A 27,066-nucleotide genomic window follows, 5' to 3' on the forward strand; every position below is an offset into this window, starting at 1 on the left:
TGATAACTGATGTGTGTAGTATGTGGCCTCCCTTGATGAGTCTCTGACTCCCTGGAGATCTCTCTTAATAATAATAAGAGACGTTTTATCATCAACTCTGTCAATTTTTATTACATTTGTATACTGATATGAGAAACTGCATGGCATAGAAATCAGAAGTGCATTGAAAGCAATATCTGACTGCATCTCCAGAATTAGAGAATAAATCACATTGGACTTAAATGGATGAATGAATGACACTAAAACAGGAGCTGCACAAAAAGATATTGTAGATCCAATTTCTAAGAAAAATGATGAAGTTTAAGAGCAGCATAAAGAGTAGGCCAAAAGAGTGAAAGTCATGGTAAGGAAGACAAAATCAGATTATGAAAAGATGTTACCCAAACATGCCAAAGGAAATCCAACAGAATTTGGATGATACATAATACACAGTAGGATAGTGTCAGATACACTAGAAACAGCTGAGTTGTGCTGTGTTCAGTTTAGTAAAATATACATTCCAGGCAGATCCATTAGCTCTCAGGATGCCAAGGGGGAATGGATGAAAGAACATAGGTAGACAAATTAGCAGAATTAAAGCTATTGCAAGAGTGTGATTCAGAACAGTTGAATTGGATGGAATATTGGCACAAGTGCTGAAGGATGTGCAATAGTTAACAATTGTCAGAACCTGATTGTTCAACTTGAGTCTCAGCACATACACGAATCCTAATGAACAGAAGGGTAAGTAATTCCATTATATAGGAGTGGAGTTAGGACTTATATGATAAAGTATAGACCAATCACTATCTCTGATGTGATTATCAAGGCATTGGAAAGGCTGGTTAGGAATCACATTCAAAGGTGGTTAGATAACACTATGACACTTTATAAAGGACAGAATGGTTTTGTTAAGTACAGCTCTTGTTTTGGCAATCTGCTTACATTTTATAATAGAGTGACAGCAGAGTTAGAGAATATGAATATACTACAATTTCTGGATTTTACCAATTTCTTGCATTTGACAGGATTCTGAATATGAGGTAGCATATGCAAAACTTAATGGGATGGGTATGCAAATTAGGCTAGCATGACACATGGATAGGAAAGTAGCTAACTGACTAACAGACATCAGAAATTAAAGTATGGAAGAATGGGTTGGGTATGTTTGGCACCAATCCATTTGACAACAGATGCTTTGACACTAAATAAAATATAAAACATTTTGTATTTGGGAAAATGATTTACAACGAACAGTTGCACAATTTGTGAGTGACAGATGGCACTACTGTTCCTGCCAACAGGTGACGTCTGAGTTCCTCTTGGTGCCACATTCATTATATTGCCATCTTTTTATATTTTTTTTTAACTAAACACATTGTTTTATTCATATGATAGCTAAGGAAGCATTAACAAAACAAAGTCAAGAAAAATCTTTGCATAATGGATTCCTCTATGTCTTTGACAAAGCAAGCAAAGTTGATAGCGAGTTGGAATTCTGACGTGCCGAGAAAAAAAAAAAAAGTGCAATGGACATTAGCATGATGCTTCTGCTGCATAAATAGAGGTTGTACTTGTCAAAACTAATGTAAAAAAGAGAGCAGTGGAGCCTCTTGAGTCACTGACTGTACTTGTTAATGAATGCTTGACAGGCATATCCCAAGCTAGTCAAGCCACCATTCCTAATATGTCTGCATTGAGAAAATCAATACATAGAAAATGTAACTCAGTGATGAATGACCCACAAATTCAACTTATTTATAACATTTAGTTCTTCCAGAGTACTACAAACAAAATATGTGGATGAAAAGAGTTGAGTCCAAATGTGGTATGACAGTCAGAGCCCCAAGTTTGGTCATTTGGTCTGAGAGATTTTTGCCACATTACATGTCCTCGTCTACTGTCAGCGAGGTGATCATGAAGTGGAAACATGATGGAACAACCAAACTCCTCCCCCAAACTGGTAGGTCCAAGAAACTGACAAATCGGGATCACCAAACTGTTGTCACAGTAAATCATCAGTCAGCCCTAGCGACCATTGTAAATGACTTCTGCATGAGATCTGAAACGAAGGCCACTGACAGAACTATTCACCAGTAGGTGTTTCCCCTTGGATTTCATTGATTACACCTGCCAATGCCCAGCATCATCTAGAATGGCACAAACAATACCATCATTGGATTTTGGATCGATGGAAGCGGGTTCTGTGGAGAAATGATACATGGTACACAATTTGGCAATCTAATGGATGCATCTGGAACTGGTGGATGCCCAGTAAATGATACTTACAGGAAAATCTCATATTGACCATGAAATTTGGAGGCAGTAGCATAATGATCCGGGGCTGTTTTTCCTGGTTTGGACTGGGCCCATTGGTTTCTGTGTCTGGTTCTTTAAACTCTGATGCCTACCATGATATTTTGGACAATTCCATTCTTCCCACACTACAGCAACAGTTTGGAATAGGCTGTTTCCTGTATTAGCACGATGACACACCTGCTCACAAAGCAATGGCCCTAGCTCCGTGGTTCGATGACAAGGAAGGGGAAGAACTAAACCGGCCAACCCAATGCTCCCAACCTCAACCTACAGAGCATCTTTGGGATGAACTGGAGCAAAGGCTGAGTGCCAGACCTACTCACCCAACTAACATTCAGCTGTTTGCCATACTACAAGAAGAATGGAAACAGATTTCAGCAGCAGTTTACCAGAGCTGCTGCTGGAATTTGAAATTTATTTGATTTCAATTCTTTTTTGATTTTGATCACTCAGCCAGCTTCAATGATCTCATCCAAGTGATCTTGCAGAAACAATTATTATCATTATTTAGATTAAGGGGATATTAATCCAACATTGTTTTAAAACCGAATAAGAAACTCAAAGATTAGAATCAAAGAGTTTCATGCTGAATATAGGCATGAAATTATTTTTATCGCCGATACTTTTATAGTTTACTATATTCGGCATGAAACTCTCCGATTCCAATCTTTGAGTTTCTTATTCGGTTTTAAAACAATGTGGGATTACTATCCCCTTAATTTAAATAATGTTTATATCGCCGAAATGAAGCCTATTGGCTCTTTATATTTAAGTAACTTAATGGTTGCACCTGTTTGACAACTCGTATAGTAGAGTATATAAGTTCTTTTCGTTATACCCTTTGGTATCTCTTTGGTCTAGCTACTCACTGATGAAGCCTCAAAAAAGGCTGAAACCGGTCTGGGTAGTGACCTCCCACCATAATATAATAACAGCACACATTTCCTAGGAAATGTGTTTTTACATTATGGAAAATACCAAGCATATAGATCAGAACTTTACCCACCTTTGCAACAAGTTGCCCGAGATTGTACTATGTACTAGGATTACTTGCATTAGCTCACACTAGTAATCACCGATACTTTTATAGTTTACTATATTCGGCATGAAACTCTCTGATTCCAATCTCTGAGTTTCTTATTCGGTTTTAAAACAATGCGGGATTAATATCCCCTTAATTTAAATAATGTTTATATTGCCAAAACGAAGCCTATTGGCTCTTTATATTTAAGTAATAATTATCATGTAATTTTTTCAAATTGATGATATAGAGATGGAACTTTATAACAGTTCATTATAACGAGTGAGCTCACTATGTGGCTTATGTGGTTGCAACAAAATGTCACAAAATTCTGTGACAAAGATACTTGTGACTGTGACTTGGCTTACTATGGACAGACAGGAAAGATCTGCTAGCATTCACTTTGGAGAACAGACCATGCTTTGGACACCTTTTCTTGCATTTGACAAAATTCTGAATATGAGGTAGCATATGCAAACTCAATGGGATGGGTATGCAAATTAGGATTAGATGGAAGAAAACTAACATGCTATACAGAAGTTGAAGTCAAAAAGATTATTTTTAGAGTCGATCATGGCTATGAAGCATTATCCTAACCTGAACAACAAGAATGGCTGCATTAATTTACCAAAATTAATTTGGGAGACTGTTATCTTAAGATCAACTCCTATAGCTGTAATACTTCTGTTTTACAACATTAGAAGGAGCCAAATTAGGACTTTATACCTTTTGTCTGTTACAATTCAAACTGTTTCATTGTTGGGTGTTAACAGTAACATGTAATGTGCTCTTAAGATGCTGATTTGAAATCCAGTTAAATATAAGCCAGTTAATAAACATCTTTTTTATAATTTAGTTCATTTGGTATTGTAACACTGTTAAAAAATAAATTATGAATAATGTTCAACACCTAAGCGTATCTATTAGACTGTACTTGTGAAACAGATGTATTGTAAGAGACAAGTATATATGAGGAGGAGGCTTACTGATAATGTGAAATTAGCATCAATCATTAGTGATATAACAGGAAAAGTCAAAAGCAGAATGTACAATGAATTTCACATTCAAGAGTCATAATCTACACAGCATAATCTGTTTCAAACCTAAATAGTAACATGTTAAAAAAATAAAAAATTACAGTTGTTGATTACCAGCCCTCTCTACTGCACTTCAGAGATCATGTATGTTTTTATTACTATTATGATTCCATGCAGGATCAATATTAAATCAATGCTGCACATGTGGTAAACAAAACAAAACAAAACAAAAATGAAATGCAGAGTAGCTTTTGTGCAATGAATCTTACAATTTCATGCAAAGTCAGTAGTAATAGTAATAGTTACATTACTAGGTGATAAATATGATTAATTCAGAAGAGATATCACTGCATCAACAGATCACAGAAGTCTTAATAAAAAAAATAATAATAAATAACGAATTGATGCAAAAGGAGATGATACATCAAATATAGATAATAAAATTATTAAAAATGAGGATAAAAAAAATGTAAATTTAAGAGAATCTGCAGGTGGCTAAATATAAACTTTACATAATTCATAGAAAACTAGAAGTATCAGGTTTAAGCATATCAGTAAAGGTTACATAAAGAAACACAAAACATTCATACATGCACATACAACAAACACACACAGAGGGAGGAAACAATGAATTGAGAGAAGCTGATGATGGATTTGCAATGTACCAAAAAACAGATTGTAACAGGGACTATACAGTATGATTAGCATGTATTCTTGGGTGATAAGGTTTGTTTCTATCATAACCACAGCATCAAAATCTAACCAGATTACTTCTGACAGGCACACAAAAAAATGTATTTTATAATTGGGAACTCACTCTATTAGGAAGAATGCCTCTTTGCTTCATTTCTTCAAGAAATTCTGCTGGGGAAAATTTGAATTCATTTTCAAGGTAGACTTGCAGTAAAGCATTATAGTGACTCACATCAACTTGACAACCTGGAAAAATATGAATATAAAATTACAGAAACAGAACTATTCTGATCTTTATAAAAATTGTTAATCCACAGGAAATAACGAACATTAAAATGTTGTTTTTATGGAATTAATTTTAAACTATAACATATTACTACTTTTAATTTGTAAAAGACAATGACATGGATGTATGGGAATAGAAAAGAATGAAGGAATGAATGGAAATATGTAATTCTGCTGTATACGATATTTAATAACATAATGTTCTGGATAAAGGTACAAAATAGGGTTTACTAATATTATGTTCCAACATAAATACATACATACATAAAAATCACTTGGAGAGAATTCTCAAAAAAAAAAAAATAAAAATTAAGAATTTCTTATTGATTATGTTATTTCTAAATCACTTAGGGAATTGAACAAATGTAGATTCGAATATAAATTAAATTATACTTTAATAAATATTTCCGATATTTCGGCAATGTCATGTTGCCATTTTCAAAAGGAACTCACAAAAAGGCACGTGCACGCAGGCACTACAACACAGTAACTGAGAATGAAGATATGAAGCTATCATTCTCCTAGAAGTCCTGATGGTGCCCTCTAGCGGGCTAAGTAGGTGTTCTTGGCAGTTGGGCTGAAGGTCTGCTGATGTATGCCTCCAAATTTGGGGCAGTCGCATACAACCAAATTTGTTGAGGTTTGGAGAGTTTCTTAGGGCTGAGGCTGATTCCATAGAAATGCATAACCAACGTATAAGCCTGTCTACGAGAATGATTATGTTATTGTATAATAGTGAGTTCCAAAAACTAGTCCAAGATACAACAGCATAAAGGAGATTTGAAATAGTAAGTTCCTATCATTTAGTGATGAGAAGGATAAGAATGAGTATCTCATTAAAAAGAAAACTATACACTAAGCCACTGGCAGGTGCCCACAGAGGGTACCCCAATGGTGTAGCTAGAGCTTTTGCAGCCCGGGGTGGTCCCTGAGTTTGTCGCCACTCTCAATACACACCAAAAATACTACAAAAAGTCAAAATGACATATAGAGAAATAAATTAAAACACTGTTTATTTTTGAAGTAAAACTTTACTTTCAATATTCAAAAATGTTATTTTTCTTGCTTTTCTGTTAGCAAAATTGTCGATGGCATTGGCGAAGTCTATGTCATCGTAATGTAGGTAATTCTTAATCAATTTTATTTAGAAAAACTCCTCTCATAACTAGCAACACTTACAGCAATTGTGAATTGAAATTTGCAGTAGTATTACAATATTTGGAACTGAGTTCTCAAGACTGTATTTTAGAATTAACTGCAAAAGTTCAAAAAGGTTCAAAGCGCCGCCCAGCGCAGACCGCCCCTCCCCTAGCTATGCCTCTGGGGACACCCCACCTAGTTAGAATTCTAGTCTTTCGTCCACATGTTTCGCTTAGTTTTATGTTGCCTTTGTGTGTGTGTGTGTGTGTGTGTGTGTGTGTGTGTGTGTGTGTGTGTGTGTGTGTGTGTGTGTGTGTGTGTGTGTGTGTGTTACAAGTCATCATATATTGTACTCCCTAACAATGTTTGTAACTGAGATGAATTAAATACAAATATATTGGAAGAATTAAATATTATTTTTAATTCTTTCCCAGTACTGTTTCACTTTATTAAACTTCTAATATGAAAAAAATATATATCAAAGTTTTAAAAATAAAAGTAAACTGGCCTGGTTGGCTAAATGGCTAACATACTCACTCTCCAGTAGGTTCGAATTCTGCTGGGCTTGGATGTTTGTGAGTTCTTTAGGTGGAAGATGAACTTTGTTGCCCAGTAATTCAGAAATTTCAGAAATTTATTTCTCACAGTAATTCAGAAACCCTGCTTTGGTCTCCAAAGCAGGGTTTCTGAATTACTGTCAAAAATATTTAAAAAATGTCCATGAGGCTAGGTTTTCAATCTTTGGAACAAAAACCGATTTGAACTGAAGATGCAAACATATATTGTTGGGGGGGATGAAGCAGTTTGAAAATAAAAACTTGACCTTAGCAAACAAGTTGCAAAATCTGAATAGTGACTCAGAAAGGAAATTATGTAGTGAAACTGCTGGCAAAGAGAAAAATAACTGTGATATATATACATAAGAAATTAAGGAAACAGTTCATACAAGGAACAAATTGTATAGAAAGTCTTTGCTAGTAAGTTAGCATGTCTTCTTAGAAAATACAGAGAAAAAATGTAAACAAAGTTAAGTCATGTATAAAAGTATCTAAACAAAAGTCATAGGAATATTTTGGAAAGAATATATATACATTATGTCATGAAAGAGGAAGTGACTATTACCCAGTGTTGAACTGGATAAAAATGACTATCTAATTAAAAAGAAAGAAATTAAAATGCTTCTTGGGTGTGAATTGTAGATGCAAATATACAAATATTATTAACTGGGATGGTGGTGGTGGGGGGGGGGGGTAAAGGAATTTGAAAGCAGAAATTTAATCTTTACAAATGAGTAGTAAAATCTGAAGAAAACACTGTTCACCCTTTCCTTCTCACATGCAGTGCAAAAGGGCATATCAAATACATTGTAAGAACTTATACCTTCCCACATTCAATGAAGGAAGAGCAGCAAAACAGCTCTACATGCCAGATGCTAGAAAGTACATAGGATCAAATCTGACAATAACATAATGAAGAAGCTTCACTTCACTTCCCAACCAGTTAGTGAATAATCTACTCCCACTCTCTGATATAGTACAGGGAGAGTCCGAATATGGTGCAGGTGGTTATGCCAGCAGATAGGACACTGGATTCTTTTATAAGCAGCATGTTCACAGGTCTTTTACATACACATTCCTATTCTTTATTTTTCATCTTCCACTCACCCAATAATAATCGACATAATCAAATACAGTTTTGATGCAGAAAAAGAAAAAGAAAAAAAAAATCTCAAAATATCAAAAAAAAAGTAACAAAATATAACCCACAAAACATCAAGAATACTTGAAAAAATATAAAATAAAATAAACAAATAAATAAAATCCACTTCACCAAATTCATAGCCTTAACAATAATATACAAATAATGTGCATCACCACCTACAGTTATCCAAAATTAGACCTCTGATTTCATTAGGAATCTGCCATCTCAAAAATTAATGTCTATCTCAATACAAACTACACCTTATTCAATTCCTTCTGTAATGTGTGTTTTTTGTTATATATGACATCCTGCATCAAAGAATGCTAAATTTTGAATTGCTTCCCATTTGATCTGCTTGCTCAAAATTTCCCTTCCACACTAGCCTGAATTCATAGATCTATCTCCAAAATTCTGATAACCATTTTGACTGGGTGATTACATATCTTTAAAGCTTGATTGTCTCCACTCCAAATACTCAAACAGAGATCACCTGCCTTGGGTATTTCAACATCTAACTTCAATTGGCTTCTCTTTGCCAATTCCTGATAGAGATGCAAGATATTTACTGTGAATTATGACCTAACACACACATAGCCTATCTATCCACCAAAATACCAAACAATCCTTACCATCCTTCCAATACTCTTAACCTTCTTGGTTCTTTTTCCAAATAAACTATAATATTAGTTCTCTTGGTAACCTGATCCAAATTTCTTTTACTGTGAAATAACCTTCATCCAGACATTCTCAGTCTAGCATTCCTAGGCATTACAATGTTATTACCAAATGAGAACAACTTTATGACTTTTACAACTGTTTTCTACAGCTGAGTCAATTACTGTTTCCATTCGCCTGATCGACCAAAACAAGCATTTATGAGAAACAGCCATTACAGTTTTCTTCTAAACTGTGATTGATTGACTGATGTGTGGTTTTATGGCATAAGAACAGCAAAGGTCATACTGCACCAGGATAGGTTACAGCAGTATGCAGGGTATTGTATTGATAAATAAATCGTTATAAGGAGATAAATTAGTGAAGAATATAAAATATGTACAAAATGTGAAGTATCTGCATATTAAAGGTTGGTTGATTAAGAAGTTATAAGAAGAGAAATGGACAAATAAAATGTATGTACAAGGTTTATTATCTACAATGCAGTATCTACATATAAACAAATTTATAATCAAATGTGTTTGAATAAATTAATTCTGTGTAAAAATTTACAAACGCCACGCAATTTGTGCAACTCTGATAACATCTGCCTGAGTGTATAGGGCTCATCCAGATAAGTAAAAATGTAATTTCTCTCGTCTGAAATGTAAACTGTGACATGATGCAAAACCTTTTTTTATGTTCAAATGTACAGTGAGCATATAAGAATTAATGTAAGAAGAGAGTTTTTAATCATGTTACCAAAACTTTGTAGACCTGTGTCATCACTGGGATACATGATTTTGGACTTTTATAATTTGCTTTTAGGATGATTTACCAAATCCTACCAAAAGCAAATGCCAATGAAAATGAATATTCAACAGGAATTTCCTTCTAACATTTAAACATTCAAGATGTAAGAATTATCAACTGACCACACACGACAGTGATGGGCTATATAGGTTTTGCAATGTTTTGTGAGTGTGTATTTGGAGAGGGGGGGGGGGGATAATATAAAAAATAAATAGATAAATAAAAAACTAACAAAAACTTAAGGGTATGTTGCTAACAGTTTAGACTCAGTAAGAAAATTTAGATTTTCACTTGATGAATATCTACTTACTACTTATCTACTTTAAGATATAGAAAATATAATCTAAATAAAGAATCTGCTCACCAAGTTCCTGAAGTGTATTCCAAACTTTATTTATTAACTCAGATCTCACCACAGGATGTTCTTCAGAAAGAAAGGAACCACAACACCGTATTAACAGCAGAGCTTGAGTTATATTGGGAGTGCCTATAAACATATTATAATACATTACAATTCATTGGATAAAACATGTTCTTCATCCAGCTTAGCATAGGAAAAATATTTATGTGGCTCCCACCCATGAAAGATTTTTTGTAAGCCACAGGAGGCTAAGTATTTATTGTTTTTATTAATTTTATGTTTTTGTATTATTATTATTTTTTTTTTTTTTGTATAGCCACACTGTCTAGGGACCAAATATGGAACCTTTTTCAAGCTACTTCAGATCACCAATAAGTGGGGAAGTAGTCTCACAATAGGTGATGAAATTCATCTCCTACTTAAAGACATTAACAAACATCCATGGACATAGAGGTATTTGAATCTACAGCCTATTGGTTGGAGAGTGGATATGCTAACCACTCGGTCAACCAGGTCAGCAAATAAAGGTCTATTACCAGTCCCTGTAAGGTAGGATGAAGCAGGATATCACACCACTTCTTGCCAGAAGTGGTGTGATATCCTGTGACTTCTTGACCTTATTACCATATTAGTATTAGTACATCATATAAATTAAAATACCAAGAAATTATATACTTGGTTTAACCCTTTATCCAAGTGTAAGCAAACAAAGTTTGTGCCTGAAATATCATCAACACAGGACAACTCATATATAAAAGCTAATGACTTCACATCACTTGCCTTAGTATTCCATTAAAAATTAAAAATTATTATGTACTAATTAAAAATTAGTACATAATAATTTCATGCCTAAACAAAGAATAGGTATTTCAACTAGCAGAGCAGTATGTAAAATCAGAAAGTATAGTATTACTTGATACAACTGACTTTTGTTTCTGACCAATTTAAAAGCTGACAACCTGTTTTGACAAACTTCTTTTATTATATTATTTTGCATAACTTCACTAAAATAACTTTTACATTGACATTTTGCTTCACAAGTTTAGAAAGTTTCTTCAGGTGTCAGCATTTCCATTGCTTACTATATCCATGTCTGGCGAGTACCACGTGTAACTTTTTAGTAATAAATTGCTTTATTTATTAACTAGTTTTGTACAACATTTTCACATACTTCTTTAGATTAAAAAATAAATTTAAAAATATATGCATTCACAGAGAGATTTCTGAATTACCAAATGGCATTAATCAAATCAGACTTGAATTAGATGGCAAATATCATAGCAAGATTTCAGGTGTGTGGCTCATTGTTACAATGTGCTGTATAACTTTTCTCATAGCCTAATTCACTAATATGAAGGTCTTTTATACATGCTGTCCAGAGCAGATTTAAGATAACCCCTTGTTTTTATTGCATTGGATAGGACACCCTATCTTTTCACTTGCTTTGTTAAATCTATGTACATATACTATGTAACATGCAGTGTTGTCTTGTTATTGTTGTATATGATCTGGGATATGTGACGGTCTATTTAAGATGCCATTCACAGTTCTGAGATTGTATCCATTTTTAGGAGAATGTCCTTAAGATATGTAAATCTTTTTCTTTTTATCATCACTTGTCCATTATCCAAAGATATAGTACTGTCTCGGTCTTTGGGAGTTTTGACGATGATTCATTTTTGCAGGAGAAATGGGGGGGGTGACGTGGCATGTAGATATCATCGAATATTAAGCTTTTTTCTGAGTTCAAATGAAAGATTGAAATGATTTTCTACTGGGATGAGAACACCTAGTAAGGAAAGGGAGCCGCCTTTTTCTACTTCTAATCTAAACTGTATTTTCTGATTTAAACTGTTGAGAAATTTTGTAAACTTGTGTAGGGTTTCTCCCAAGTTTGGTTAGATGATGGAGATAACATTGACATACCTAAGCCACAGTCTTGGTTTGGTGTAGTACAAGTTGATGCCTGTTTGTTCAAACGTCTCCATGCAAAATTTGTCAAGTGCATGAATTGCCAAGGATTAGTAATGGCAGGTAAAGGATTGGTAAATATGACATGAAAACTTGAGAAAAAGATATCCTTGAAGTATGGAGTAATTATTTCGAAAAATTGCTAAATGAAACAAGCAGTGATAGCACAGTGGTAAAAAAAAAACACTGACCAGGCATGCAGTCAGGAATACATATCCATGCTTGAAATAGAAAAAGCCACCAAAGGCCTGCAATGTGGAAAGACAGCATGAGTAGATGATATTTGACCAGAAATGCTCAAGTATAAAGATATAAAAGTCTTACAGTGGCTGCTGCATAGTTCAGAAGGCCTGGACAGAGGGACAAATTCCCGATGATTGGAGTAGCGTTCTCTCATAGTATCCATGAGATGGATATAATGAGAGAACATTATATTAATGGACAAAAATGGAAATAAAACCGAATGTGAGAATTACAGAGGTATTTCTCTACTGAGTGTTCCTGGTAAGATTTACGCAAGTATACTAGAGAAATGGTTGAGTAGGATTGTGGAAGAAAAGCTTGGTGTAGAACAAGCTGGATTTGGGACGAACAGAGGCTGTCATCTTCACTTTACGACAGAGAGTTGAGAAGTCATGGGAATAAAACAAAGATCTGTATTTAAGTTTTGTAGATCTGGAAAAGGCATACGACCAGGTGCCAAGAGAGAAGCTATTCAAAATGCTACAGTTATATAGTGTCAATGGGGCATTATATCAAGCAATACTTAGTCTTTATTTGAGTTGAAAGTCACCAGTTAAAATTGAAGGAAGTACAGGAAGATGATTTAATGTTAACTCTGGTGTCAGACAAGGATGTACATTATCCATTCTGTTACTAAAAAAAAAAAAATCCTCTCTGTTATTCATTATCTATATGGATCCCATTATGAATGAAAGAGGTATTAAATCTAATATCAAAATTGGAGATGTTATCAGCTCTTTGCTTTATGCAGACAATGTCACACTTCTAAATAAATCTGATACAAGTCTACAAGATTCCCTGACTAAATTGAATAACTATTATAATATATTTTTTTTATTCGTGTGGGGTTCCCCCATTACTCGACTGCCTCTTAGGACTGGTTGAGCCCTCCTAATGAGGGATTAAGTACTATATCCTATGACTATAGCCTGTGTGTTCATGGGTCCAGTTTGCCTGCTTGCAGGATGAAAAACCCCAGATAAACTGAGAGAAAAATCCTGCTGTCCATGCCCAAGACTGGCTAACTTGGCTATGGCTGAGAAAAATCCTTAACCTCCTCATGTCGTCGACAGGAATCGAGCCTAGGACGCTCCTTCACCAGGCATATGGTTGCGAAGCAAATAGCCAGTAAGCTAACCAAGCGGACACTGTTGTAATAGATATGATATGAAGGTCAGCAATAACAAGACAAAGGCAATGAAAATAGGCAGAAGCATTGAAAATATCAACTGCATTGTGAATGGAGAACTTATAGAACAAATAAAACATTCAGCTACTTAGGCACGATTTTTACTGAAGATGGTAAATTAAATATAGAAAAAGACAACAGAATCAGCAATGGTATGGTAGGAAGTCAATTGAATAAATTCACATGGAATAAGAGAGAAATTAGTCGGAATACAAGACAGTGTTCAAACCAGTTTTAACTTATGGATCTGAGAGCTGGGTCAGAAGTAAAACACTTGAACAAAGACTAGAGACCGCAGATATGAGAGTCCTGAAAAAGATTATAGGCATCAATGGCAATATCATATTAAAAACGAGAATATTAGGAAAGAACTTGGCATTGTCAGCATCCAGTAATGCGTTAGCAGAGCTAATCTCAGGTGGTATGGTCACTTAAACAGAATGGGCGGAGAAAGATTAGCAAAACAAGTGTTCTCTGCCAGGTTGGCATCAAAACGACCCAGAGGAAGACCAAGATATAGGTGGATTGATACGGTACAAAGTGTCTTAGACGTTAGAAATATAAGATCTGATAATGTTGGAGTCTTGACAGGTGACAGATTGATTTGGAGGAAAATTGTAGATATTATTATTATTATTATGGGTATCGCCATGGAGTCAGTAGACTCACTGCAGAAGACTCAAACTATCAAAACAATATTTATCATATCTCTTCTTGAATTCATTTACAGACGAAGAACTCACAACTGAGTCAGGCAATGCATTCCACTCATTCACCACCCTCCAGGCGAAAACCCCATTCTCACACCCTTGTTAACCACACTTTCCTTAATTTCCAGCAATGCCCTCTTGTTCTTCCATCTGATAAAAACACAGATGAAACATTTCCCCTGCATCAATCTCGTAAAAATCTTTTAGTAACTTAAATGTTTCTATTGGAAAAAATTAGATTCGTCCTATGCAAATGCAAACAAAGTATTCTGGTAGACCATCTGCCGCCTTCGAGGGAGGAAATCGTGCACAGCAAGGGCAATGAAGGCCTATGATGATGATGATGCACTTTTAACAACCAAGAAGGATATCCTCCACAGATGGAGGGAATACTTTGAGAGCCTTCTTAACCCGGGTGGCCCAGCAGTTGTGGACATCCAAGAAGTGTAGATCGGGGCAATGACTAGTCTCACAGCAGAAGAGGTCCATTTAGCAATAAAATCGGGTAAGGCTGCTGGTGATGATGAAATTCGGCCCAAAATGCTAAAAGCCTTAAATCAAGACGGTGTTCTCTGGCTGACTCGAGTGTGTCAGGCTGCTTGGATATCTGGGCGAGCACCAAAGCAATGGCAGACAGGCATAATAATACCAGTCTTCAAGAAGGGAGACCAGAAGGATTGCAGTAACTATCGTGGCATCTCTCTGTTCAGCCTGCCTGGGAAAGTGTATGCTAGGTGCTTGGAAAGACGGTGCAGGAGCATAGTTGAGTCAAAGTTCCAGGAAGAACAATGTGGCTTTCGTCCTGGTAGAAGCACAACTGACCAAATCTTCACATTAAGGCAAGTCTTTGAGAAATCTTGGGAATATGCCAAGAATGTCTACACATGTTTTGTGGACTTGGAGAAGGCATATGACCAGGTTCCTTGGGATAAGCTTTGGCAAGTAGTACAGGAGTATGGAGTGGATCGCCAACTATTAGCTGCCATCAAGTCCCTGTATGAATGTCCAGAGTTTTGTGTCAGGGTAAACAGCACAAAGTCTGAACCTTTCACAGTCTCCGTTGGCCTCCGCCAAGGGTGTGTGTTCTGTCACCCCTCCTTTTCATAATATTTATGGACTGGATTGATAGGCACAGCCGAGGCACTATTAACATTAAGGCATTGAACAATGCTATAATACCAGAGAAAACTGTTCAAACATTCAGAGCTCATTGCCAACAAGTATGGTTGGGAAATCACAACCAACAAGTGACTTAGCTAGGACTCGTTACAGACCTAAAAGTGAACTGCTGTGTTTATTTACTAATGCTAGGAGAATCAGAAATAAGGGAGATGAAATTATTCCACTGAGTGAGTTTATTCATTGAAATACGCAAAACACAGCTGAATGAAGATGATTTTTGATGGGAATAGAAAGAAGGATACTGTTTTTCGCAATGCTGAAGTTAGTAATTGAATTATGTCCACATAAGGTAGACATGAAAGAGGGAAACAGTGGCAATGGTTTTGAGGCGGTGTGCTGTGAGGTTGGCAGGAGGAGATATTTATTGGATGTTGCTACAGGCTAGGGAATGTGGAGGGAGGTGATGAAGAAATGTATACGAAACGTGGGTTAGTGAACAAGGAAAGGGTGATTATTATGGGTGATTTTAATTATGGCAGTATAGATTGACATGAAGAGATAGTGTTTGGGAATAAGGAAAATGAATTTCTCAAGTTCTTGAGAGACAACTATCTTAGGAAGTATGTAAAGGAGGGCACGCAAGGATCAAGAGTTACAGATCTTATAATTTCATCAGAGGATGTAATTGTGAGTGAGATTTTGTACCTTCCTCGTGTGAGACCACCACATTGCTTAGTGAAAGTTTTAAAAACTTCCATGCTTGGTCTCTAGAGCAGGGCTTCCAGATTATCTTGCCCTTAACTCATCCACAGTATTAATCTACTATATGTTTTACAGCCTTTAGAGTAATTCCAAAAAACATCAATTCATCACGGAATGAGTAGGGGTCACAGACAAGTATTTCCATTGAGGCAGATCATAGAGAAATGTTTATAATTTCAGAAACATTGATTATTCCTGCACAAGTCTTTCTGAGGAATAATGGAAGCCAATTCAATGGAAATACTTGTATTTTTATAGCATCTATGAAAATACTCGTGGAAATGACATATGGCAGAAACACAGACTCTATGAATAAGCTTTTGGAGAGGAACCCCTTCTCCCCCCCCCACCACTGCTTCACTTGCACTTCAACAGTTCCTTAGATATTATTTGTAAAGGAAGTAGAAAGCTAAGAATAAATTACATTTATTAAGCTGGTTACTTTCATAAATACTTAACTGACAACCTCAGGATATAGAAAAAAAAATAAAGCTATATATAAACAGCAGCATTATGGTACATGAAAGTGAGACTTAATACTAAAGCAATGTGAACAAACAATAAAGTAAGTATGTGGAAAGATTTTTTACTTGGTTATTATGTACATTATACTTGACAAGAGATGAGATTCTCATTTTAATCCTATACCCAAGCAACAAGAATAAGCATAAAGTAACTTCACGACTAGACTACTTGTATATGGAGGCTATTGACTTCACATCAGTTGCTTTGGTATCCTATAATGCAAAAACATTATGGAAGCATAACGGGAAGGGTCACTACCCACACCGCCAGATTCAATCCTTTAATGAGGAAAAAGTGTTAAAGTATTTTTTTTTTAGCCCCCAATAGTAATACTAACTAGGAGGTAATTTAATCCTACATGCTACATTGCATACAATACATATATTACATGCAGCTTCCAAGTACTGATTACCATTTATATTTTGAATTTTGTATCAATATTCATATATACATTTATATTTTTACATCTACATATTTATATCTTTACATCCATATCTATATTTTTATATATACATATATTTACACTATAATTCATTCAATATCAGTAATTTATGTTATATTTATGTAACATAAATTACTGATATTGAATGAATGGAAGTTGATCTTATTGGCAAATTTAATTAATTCTGAGTAATACTTTTCAATAAGTCTCTGTTTTGACATTGGCCACTTGTCTCTGGAAGTGATTATGTGTTGTATTAGGGGCATCTGGATGCAGTCCAATACCTAACAGTCATAAAGTATATGGCCAACAGTCTGTTGAAGGTGTGGACTACAAATGCATGATGGTGATTCCAGGATATAGAATCTGTGTAAGTAGTGTCTTGGTTTTCCATGTCCCATTAGTAGCATGGATAAATCTGGAGAAAGGATTTGTTTTTTCAGCATGAGTCTGCTCTAGTGCTTGGCAGGAATTCTTTTATTGTTGATCCATTTTTTGATGTTTTCCATTCTTCTTCCCACAAGTCCAGACTTCTTTCTTCTGTTTTTATAGCAGATTTCAAGTACTTTTGGTAATTGTTTCTAGCTGCTTCTTTAGCCAACTGATCCACTCTCTCATTTCCTGCTACCCCAGTATAATGTAGAGTGAGATTCCAAACTAGATTTCTTGTTCGTTCTATTAATACTATATGGCTGTTCTGGTTTTTTATGCCATCTATAATGCTTCTACTATCACTGTAAATTGTTGCTGTCTTTTGATGAGAGGTGTTGAGTTCTAATTCCTGGAGATATGTAAGTGAATGAAGTGCAGCAAGTTGTTCTGCTTGGTTGTTGGAAGAGAGAGGATGCAGCCTAGAGCAGCGTTCTTGTATAATGGACTGTCTATTATATGCAATAAAAGAACAGCTGATGTTCCCTCTGGTTTTGCTTCTGTCAGTGTATATATATATACACAAACATATACACACTGACAGAATAAGATGACAGAAACTAATATATATATATATATATATATGGAATTAGTCACTTTCAGAACTTTTCTTCTCCTTAAAATATGTTTTCTTTGCCTACTGAAGTGAAGAGGACGTTTTTAGCAATTTGGATCAATGCTGTAATTTTCATTATACCTTCCGGAAATGGCTTCATACATAAGAGAGAATTCTTGTATTTTCAGGCAGATCGGTGTTAGAGTTGCAACAGCACAAGCTGCCTCAAAAGATATTGTCCTGTATCCTTTAATTATATGTATAGCTATAAGGTGTTGAATTCTGTTTAGCTTTTGTTGATTTTTCTTTGATTTTAGTGTATACATTTCCAGGCAGGTGCAGCATAAGATATCAATGGCAGTATATCTATGGTACATATTGTTTTTAGCACTCGTTGGCCTAATCCCCACTTAATCCTTGCCGACTTTGCTAGAAAGTTTACTATTTGTAAGCTTTTTCCGGTAACATATGAGATGTGCTTGTTGAAGGTAAATTTTTCATCTATTGTTACTCCTAGGTATTTTAGCTCACTGGCTACCTGAAGAACTTCCCCATTTAGGAAGATCTTACAGCTTGTTTTGATTTTTTACATGAGATATAGAGCACTTTAGACTTGGTGTTATTGAAGGTAACTTTCTTCTCGTGTGCCCACTCTGTGATTTTAAAAAGTTCTTCATTGGCCATTACTTCTAACTGTAAGCCGTCATGTCCCCGAATCATTATCATTGCATCATTAGCAAAAGCTATGACTTTTATTTCGATAGTGAAAGGAAGTCTTAACAGCAAGTCATACTGGATGTTCTAGAAACCTGGTCCACACAGCAGGAGCCTCGTTTGACCTCTTTCATTACAGCTATGGTTTTTAATGTCATGGTTGTTGTTCTGTCTGTAAAATAATTTTTTGTAAGATTCAGTAAGTTTTTTGGACATTTTAAATCTCTTAATTGGCTGATTATGGCTGGCTACCATGCAGCATCGAAGGCTCCTTGTATATCGAGTGAGATCAATAGTACATCTTTTTTTGGTTTTAGACTGTGTGTGTGTATGGATGGGTGAGTGGGGGGAAGGGAGAATTCCTCTCTGAATGATCTGAAAAATCACTCTAAACATCATAAATTAAAGATGCCGAGAAATTATATTCTTGTTGATTCCTTTATTCAAGTGTAAGCAAACAAAGTGTGCTCATGGAGTATCTTCACAACTGGGTTACTTGCATACAAAACTAATGTCTTCACATTAATTAACTTAGTATCCCATTATGCAAAGCACACATCCTTTCGGGTATGTATAATGCTATGCATTATGGGAAAAACCACTCACTATCCAGTTCGCTTTCAACCATTATTGCAGTATTATTAGTGGGACCCAGACTTAGAAAAGATACCAAGATTGAAGTAATGCAGAAGTATATATTTCCCATATACAAATAGTGTTTGCATTATTGGATACTAAAGCAATTAATGTGAAGTCATTAGCTTCTATATACAAGTAGTCCAGTCATGACGATACTTCACATGCAAACTTTGTTTGCTTACACTCTGATAAAGGATTAAATAAAAATATAATTTCTTGGCATCTTTAATTTATCAACAAATGAAAAAACTTGCAACTCTAAATAGCACTAAGTGACTGGAACTTGTTACTCCAGGACAGGACACCAAGTGGAACAGCTCTCTTCTAGGAAGATACCAAGGTTAAATTCATGCAGATGTCATATATTTTCCATATGCAATAATAATAAAAAAAAAGTACATCATATTATTACTCTAGATGAGAGAGAGAAATAGTTGTGGAAAAATTTTTCATCTGGTTACAATATGTAATCTTTCTACTACTATTTCTCATCCAAGGTATTATATGGTGATACACACTGATGAGAGTTCAATAAAGGTAGAGTCAAACTGGCAGAAGTACCACATGGATATAATTGGTGTTAACTGGAATGAAAAATACTGAAAACAGATGAGATCGTGTTAAATAACATATCTACTACTATCAATTGTGCATGCATGTGTGTGTGTGTGTCATGATTTATACTTAATTTTCTAGTTTTGGAATCAAAGATCAATGGGAAATGGCTGAAAAATGGTCTAAGGAGAGAAACTCACTTCGCATGGTGACTAGAACAAGTCTTTCTTTTGTAGATCTTGTAATATTTACCACAAAACTATGCAAAAGTTTTCAGTAAACATGACTGTCAGAAATGTCTAAAAAATTCAGTTCCAAAATTATTCATTCAAAATCACTGAATTCCTAGTTTTTGTTTTTGTTATATTTTAAAAATCAAAATGTTTACAATGTTTCTCTGTACTTATCTGGATGTTTCTGTTTAACATTTATCTATTATGTGAATATACAGAAACACTCAATATATGTTTTACAAAGTAAATCAAAATAAGAACTTTTTCTTTTTAAATAACAGAATCTTACAAAAAAAAAAAAAAAAAAAATATCTTATTTAAAAATTATGTAAGATGCTAACCATTTCTTTTTATTTCTTCAAAAATGTTTTCCACACTGCCTTTTGATACTCTACCTATTTTTTTAATGATTTTATTTAATTTATAAAAACTGTCATCCAAAGATTTTGCATGAAATGAAAAATTTCCTTCCCTTTCTAAAGCAAGATTAGCTCCTTGAATAGATGAATGCCTAGAAATAAACAAAGGGAATTATTTGTATAATATTTTTAGAGAAAATAAACAGGAAGCATAACTCTTAGCTACTGAAAAAATAATAAATGAATAAATAAAAATATAAATGTGTGTATGTAGGCATGCACGTGCATATATGCAATAGGATTTTAATTATATTTTCTGAATTATAAGCTAATATGAAATACATACTAAATTTCATTTTTAACCACCATGTCAGCCTTGACATGCATATACTTTAATAATTACCGGCCCTGACGTGTATATATGTGAATAATTACATAGATGCAAAGTGTCCACTGATGTTAATATAACCGTTGGATATTATAGAAATAATATGGATACAAGGTGAATATTTTTGATATACTTTATCTGTGAGACTGTTTGGGCGGTTAACCTTCATTTATGTTTGTGATAGCCAGTAATAACCTGTTACTAGCAATCTGTCAATTACACTTCGAAATCCTATTTTTTTGGAAACTGAGCAAGAGTGTAGTTAACAGGGATGTCAACTAGATTTTTTGCTCAGAGAGTGGTGAATAAGTGAAATAGGTTGCCAGTCTGTTGCAGATGCCATCACTGTGAATGAGTTCAAAGCAAAATATGACAGATTCTGTGCAAATGTTAGATAGCTTGGCATGACGTTCAGGGCATCTCTCTCTCGATGAGTCCAAGGACTTCATGGAGTTGCCCATAATAAAAATAAACGTTATTGTGGACTATTCAAATATTCAACTCACAACACACTCAAAAGCAATGTTGTTATTACAATTTTTGCTCTCTCCGGAGGAACTAGAGTTTATATATTATTCCCCTTGAGAATTACTGTTGAAAAGAGATATTCCCCCCCCCCCCCCAAGAAGAGATCCTGAAAATTACAGTTTATATCTCAGAACCCTGGACTAAATAAAATTAAGACTGCTACCTCACATTGCAAACTTTCATGGTTTGGTCATTATTATTATTATTATTATTTGACACCTCCAGGGAGTCCAAAGATTCGTTGAGGGAGGCACCTACTCTAAAACTCTCTCAATCCTCCTACTACAACGAACCGCAACTACACCAACGCCATCTACCTCCCACCACCACCATCACTAGTATTTTCAAAAACAATCACAAACATCCATGCCCACAGTGGGATTCACACCGGCAGCCTTTTGGCAGGAGAGCAGATATGTAACCACTCAGCCAACCAGGCTGGCATTTTCATAGTCATTAAACTACTGCTCAAAAGAAACAATTTTTAAACAATTTTTTTTTCTTTTTTAAAAAGAAGGTTTATATTGTTTTATAACATACTGAATTTTTATTTTATTATTTTTTATCTTATTTTGCTATTAAAAAAAAGCAAAATATAGGGAAGACAAGAGCATCTTATTGGGTCTCTTGCTGATATTCTGATAGTGACTGATCTCAGGGCATTAACTGGCTCTGCCTAAGCTTCTGAGTTTCTTACGCTGTGGACTTTCACGTGTGTGCGTGTGTGTGTGTTAATGTTGATCCTGCACATGAAAGGTCACAACACCTATAACATTCCGGTATCATGTGTGGATAAGTGATTACGAAGAAAAATGCAGCTGTTGATATGTTTCTGATAGAGTGGGAGGTTGTAATCAGTGGGAAAAATAGTATGGGGGGAAATTGTTTCAAAGAATAGAAATGGATGGAATGAAGGAGGCTGATGAGAAGTTGGTTTGGTGTGTTCAAAGCTGTACAGTGTATGTGTATTGGCAAGTATCTGCTCTAGTTCTTCTATGATTAGAAGAAAGTGTGCATTCATTAAATAATAGTTTAATGAATGTATATGAAGAGGGGATAAATATCATATTTAACAATTAATAGCATATCAGTGCCTTGTATGAGCAAAAGTAACATTAAGGCAAAAAATGGAATCTGTTAATGTATTAACATTAACAGATTCTGTTCAAAATTAACAGATATCTGTTAATTTTGAACAACTAGCAATTAGGCTTTGGAGAAGACAGCATGAGGAAGGCTCTTTACAACAATTACAAGAAATAAGAGACAATGAAACTGACTCAGTATGGGTTTAAAGCTAGACAGTACATGGATGTTAATCAGTAGATGATCGTGTTTTTAGAGCAGCTTTAGAAAAAAAATAAAGACTAATGATCTAATCGAGTGAACATAAACTGCTACAATATAAACAAAGCTGCAACAGAATGTCTATGGGAAATTGAATGAATGATTTATAAAGTTTATATATTTTTTATTTTATTTTTTTACACAATCCAGGAATCCTGTTCTAAAAACCAAACATGGAAATTTCAAGCCACTTCAAGTCTCCAGTAAGCAGGGCAGTAATCTCACACCAGGCAATATTTAATTTTCCTACCTAAAGACTTTCACAAACGTCCATGCTCGTGATGGAATCTGAACCTACAACCAGTTAGAGAATGGATATGCTAACCTTGTCTAACGAGGTTAGCATATCCATTGGCAGGATTGCTCTGTTAGACAGCATTAAGCATTCTAAAAGTTTTGTGCGAGCCATCACAAATGTAAGCAGTATTCCACAGCTTGTGTCCTATAATTTATTTCAGATTTCAGTGTATTAGCAGTTGTGCAAGCGAGAAGAAGTATCTATCTTGTGTAGAAAGAGACACCTAGTTTTTTAGAGACTGAAGAGGCTTGGACATAATGTGTTAATATGCTTGTGACAGAAAAGGATCTTGTTTGGTGATCTAATATTATGGAAAATATTGAAGTGTTGAACATTTGAGTACTATAAGATTCATCAAACAAGGAAGAATAAAGTGTACTGTAAGCAATAAAGTTATCGATAGGATTTGTAGTCAGTAAGTAAAGATTATTTATGTATAGGAAATGAAAGTGAGTGGGCAAAAGTACAGTCCTGGGATGGTCATGGAAAAAGTCTAATGGAAGTCATCTATCATGATATGATGACATCATGTGGTAACTCCAGTGCAAACTGATATTAAAATCAAACTATATATATATATATATATATATACACACACACACACACATACATATGAACCACATGTAAAAGGCTGAATTAGCCACAATTATTTCTTCACTTTCCTCCAAAACCATAAGAACAAGAGCACTCCTAACTAGCACTCTCCAGTCTTGCTCCAAGACTACAGCATATCACTGCCATGTGGGTGTGTGGCAAGAGTAAGAAGGAAGAATCTGTTCACATTTTTTTTAACAGCTGAGGATGGTTATATTCTTCAAGGAGGGCAAAGTGAGAGGGGCTGTTCCAAAATATAGAGGAGATGGAATGAAAAAAGAGACAGAAGTTGGTTTGATGAGATTGGAGCAGGACTGTAAATGAGTGTTGGTTAGGAGTGCTCTTGTTCTTATGGTTTTGGAGGAAAGTGAAGGAATAATTGTGGCTAATTCAGGAGACCACTGTTTGCGAAAGTATCTGTAGAACAGAGCTATCTTATCCTATCCTAATTTATGCTTACGCATAGACCCACACATTTTACTGATGTAGGTATTTGGAACCGAAATCTTACAGAATAGGTTGGTTATCCTAATTATTCCTTGTGTCTGTTCAGAACAGACAGAAGGTAGAAACTGAACATTTATGAGAGAGGATCATGAATTAACTAAGTTGCCCTATTCTGAAGGCTGGGCAGAATGGGATTTGTGTCAAGTTAGCAACTATAAATGTACAAAGTAGTGTCTTAAGCAGGAAATACACAAAGTGTTTTTTATACAATTATGCTGTGATGTGTTTGTGCCAGGAAAGGTTGGAAGTATAGGTAAGTCCAAGAAAGGAAATCTGATCATATTTGGATCTATTGGTATTATCAAAAGTTAGATGAAAGAACAAGAGCTCTTTCTTGGGAGAGATTAAACTAGAACGAGTTTTGATGGCACTGAAATCTACAAAGTTATCTTTACCACAATGATATATAGCTGGATCAGAGTTTAGGATATACGGTTTTGGTAGGGAAAATCCGAGGAGAGAAAACCATTCATCACGACTTACAGCGAGTGAGTGGGAAAGTAGGCAATCCAGTTGCAGAGAGTAGAAAGACGCCCATCTATGGTAGTTTGCTAACTTGATCAAATGATTTTGAAATGCTGAGGGCAACCTCAAAATTCTATGAATTTTTTCTCGCCTTGAGTCCAGAAGTGGATGGTGAAGGCTAGATTGGCTATGCACCGTGAGTAGCAGAATATCTATCGCTAGTCACCTATATATATATATATATATATATATATATATATATATATATATATATATATATTCCCACAACAATAAACAAGGGAATGAAGTGGAATACTCCTATCATGACTAAACATTTTCACGCTTTGCTGGGACGTTCCATTGAATCTCTCATGGAAATTCTATCATACTTAAACATACCTCGGAAATTAATAACTCTGAGTCCTTCCATAATAAATATATAAAAGTACAATTAAGAAATCTAGATCATAAGCTCAGGTACAGTGAAGTAGAAGAATAAGCATTCAACTAATATAAAAATCCAGCCTACCTTTGAATAAGTGTAATTGTAGCAGGTATGTGTATTTGTAGTGGAGTTTTAAGAGCTATAACTAAATTTCTATTTATTTCGTTTGACAACCTTAGGATAGACGCAACACGCAATGCTGCAGCCATCATAAAACAAACGTAAACCTGTAATCAAAAGCACATGGATTTCAAGAGTATCAGCGCCCTCTAAAGCGTTTCATCTAATGTGATTCGAGTAATATGGAATAACTCAGACAAAAAGACTTCATTTCAGCATAGAAAATTACTATATTTGCGTGAAACAATAGCAAGAGCATATGACTCTTACTGCTCTTACTCGTAAAGTAAGGACAATCATTGCTATTTAACAAAATGCATGAACAAAAGCTCGCGATTGTTCATGATCTAGTTTAAACTCTCCGCTTAAATATAACATGGTACAAAGACTCAATTAAAAGTTTATAATATAAAAAATTCTTTACATTTAAATTTATTATTATGATTATTGTTATTATAAGAAGTTTAAATGTAAATAAATTTTTATAATTATTATTCCTGACACCTCCAAGGAGTCCGAAGACTCATCGCGGGTAATATAAACTATTAAATAATAATATAAACTTTTAATTGAGTCTTTGTACCATGTTATATTTCAACAGAGAGTTTAAACTGTACAGAAAAGAGTCCGTCTAGCTCAGTGGAAGTGATGTTTACGCTCAACAACGCTAAACTGCTCGAAAAAAGAGCGCCACGAGTTCTATTCTAGTCGCCGACTAGAGGGAACTTTTCAAAGCCTTTTTTCGACTGGTTCCCGTGTTAGTCGATCTCTGGCAAGCGGTTTTTTTTCCCGGAAACTCGGGTTTTTCGTCCCGTAAACTCAATAAAATCAACCGTAGAACCCACACTGTTTTCAGACATTAAAAATATTGTATTAGGGTTATGAACCACCAGATGGCGGCAATTGTGCAGTCTCTTCACTGCTTACCACTTAATTATTGATGGCCTTGGGCCAGCTATCTTTGATTGGCTACCAGTGGAAATTCAACTGTCTACTCAGTCTCGAAAAGTTAGATAGAGCTCAAATGGCCTCGCCTACTCCCTATATGGGAAAAAAGGTGTTAGCTGATTTTTTAAATTTATTATTATGATTATTGTTATTTTTATTATTACCATTATCATCATCATCTTCATCATCAACAGACCTCCATGGAGTTAAACCACGCATCGTGGGAAGTCTCACTATCACATGCACAGCTCATCATACCTTTACTTAAATGCATACATTGTCCCTGCACTTGCCACACTCTGAGTAATGCATTCCGATCACCCACCACTCTCATCCAAAAAATCTACTCCTCTCCACCTTGTTCATATCCACGTGATAGGGCTTCCAGGGATGGCATCTAGGTCTCCAGACGTTCTACGAAAAATCTTATCCACTTTAATCTGGTAATTAATCTTAAATCTCATCATCCTTTTGAAAACCTGGAGACCAAATCTCTGCACAGTGATCCATATGCACCTGATCAAATTATTTTATACAGTGCAATCAAAAACACTCTTACTTCTACACGTCGGTGTTCTCTGAATCATTCCTATAATACTTATGTTGTCCATACAATTTTCACAAAATATCCAAGACATTTCAAGTCTGTATCCACCAACACGAACGAGATCCTTCATCTGCTCCACCTCCTCTAAAATATTTCGACTAATCCTAAACCTTGCATCCCATCTTTGCTTCCCAATTTTCAAATCTTACACTTTGCTACATTAAACTCACATTAAACCCATGCATCAGTCCATTCCAACATTTATTTAGATCCTCTTGCCCTACTTCTCATAACTCCCCCCCAACTTTTAATCATCTGGACACAACTATATATCCATTTAAGAAATTTCCAATGACATTTGCACACAAATTATACAACAATGTCCCTAAAGCACCCCTTAAGCACATTACTAGTGCAAAAACCGAAA

The 27,066-nt window shown here is 35.1% G+C and overlaps 1 protein-coding gene across 1 annotated transcript in view; it reads right to left on the reverse strand.

Annotated features, from left to right (window-relative positions):
* LOC150098383 (leucine-rich PPR motif-containing protein, mitochondrial-like) overlaps positions 1–25,233 on the reverse strand; it is a 446,274-nt gene extending 421,041 nt beyond the window's left edge. Inside the window, exons 1-4 of the mRNA XM_090405178.1 lie at positions 25,109–25,233; positions 20,435–20,604; positions 10,007–10,129; positions 5,174–5,295 (exon numbers count right to left, since the gene is read on the reverse strand). Of these exons, the coding sequence (XP_090261304.1) occupies positions 5,174–5,295; positions 10,007–10,129; positions 20,435–20,604; positions 25,109–25,233 (540 nt within the window). The remainder of the gene's footprint in view (positions 1–5,173; positions 5,296–10,006; positions 10,130–20,434; positions 20,605–25,108) is intronic.
* Between the last annotated feature and the right edge of the window lie 1,833 nt (positions 25,234–27,066).

The sequence above is a fragment of the Typopeltis vanoorti genome, chromosome 15 (assembly GCF_054136105.1).
Source record: "Typopeltis vanoorti isolate ZY-2024b chromosome 15, IOZ_Tvanoo_1.0, whole genome shotgun sequence".
NCBI lineage: Eukaryota > Metazoa > Arthropoda > Arachnida > Uropygi > Thelyphonidae > Typopeltis > Typopeltis vanoorti.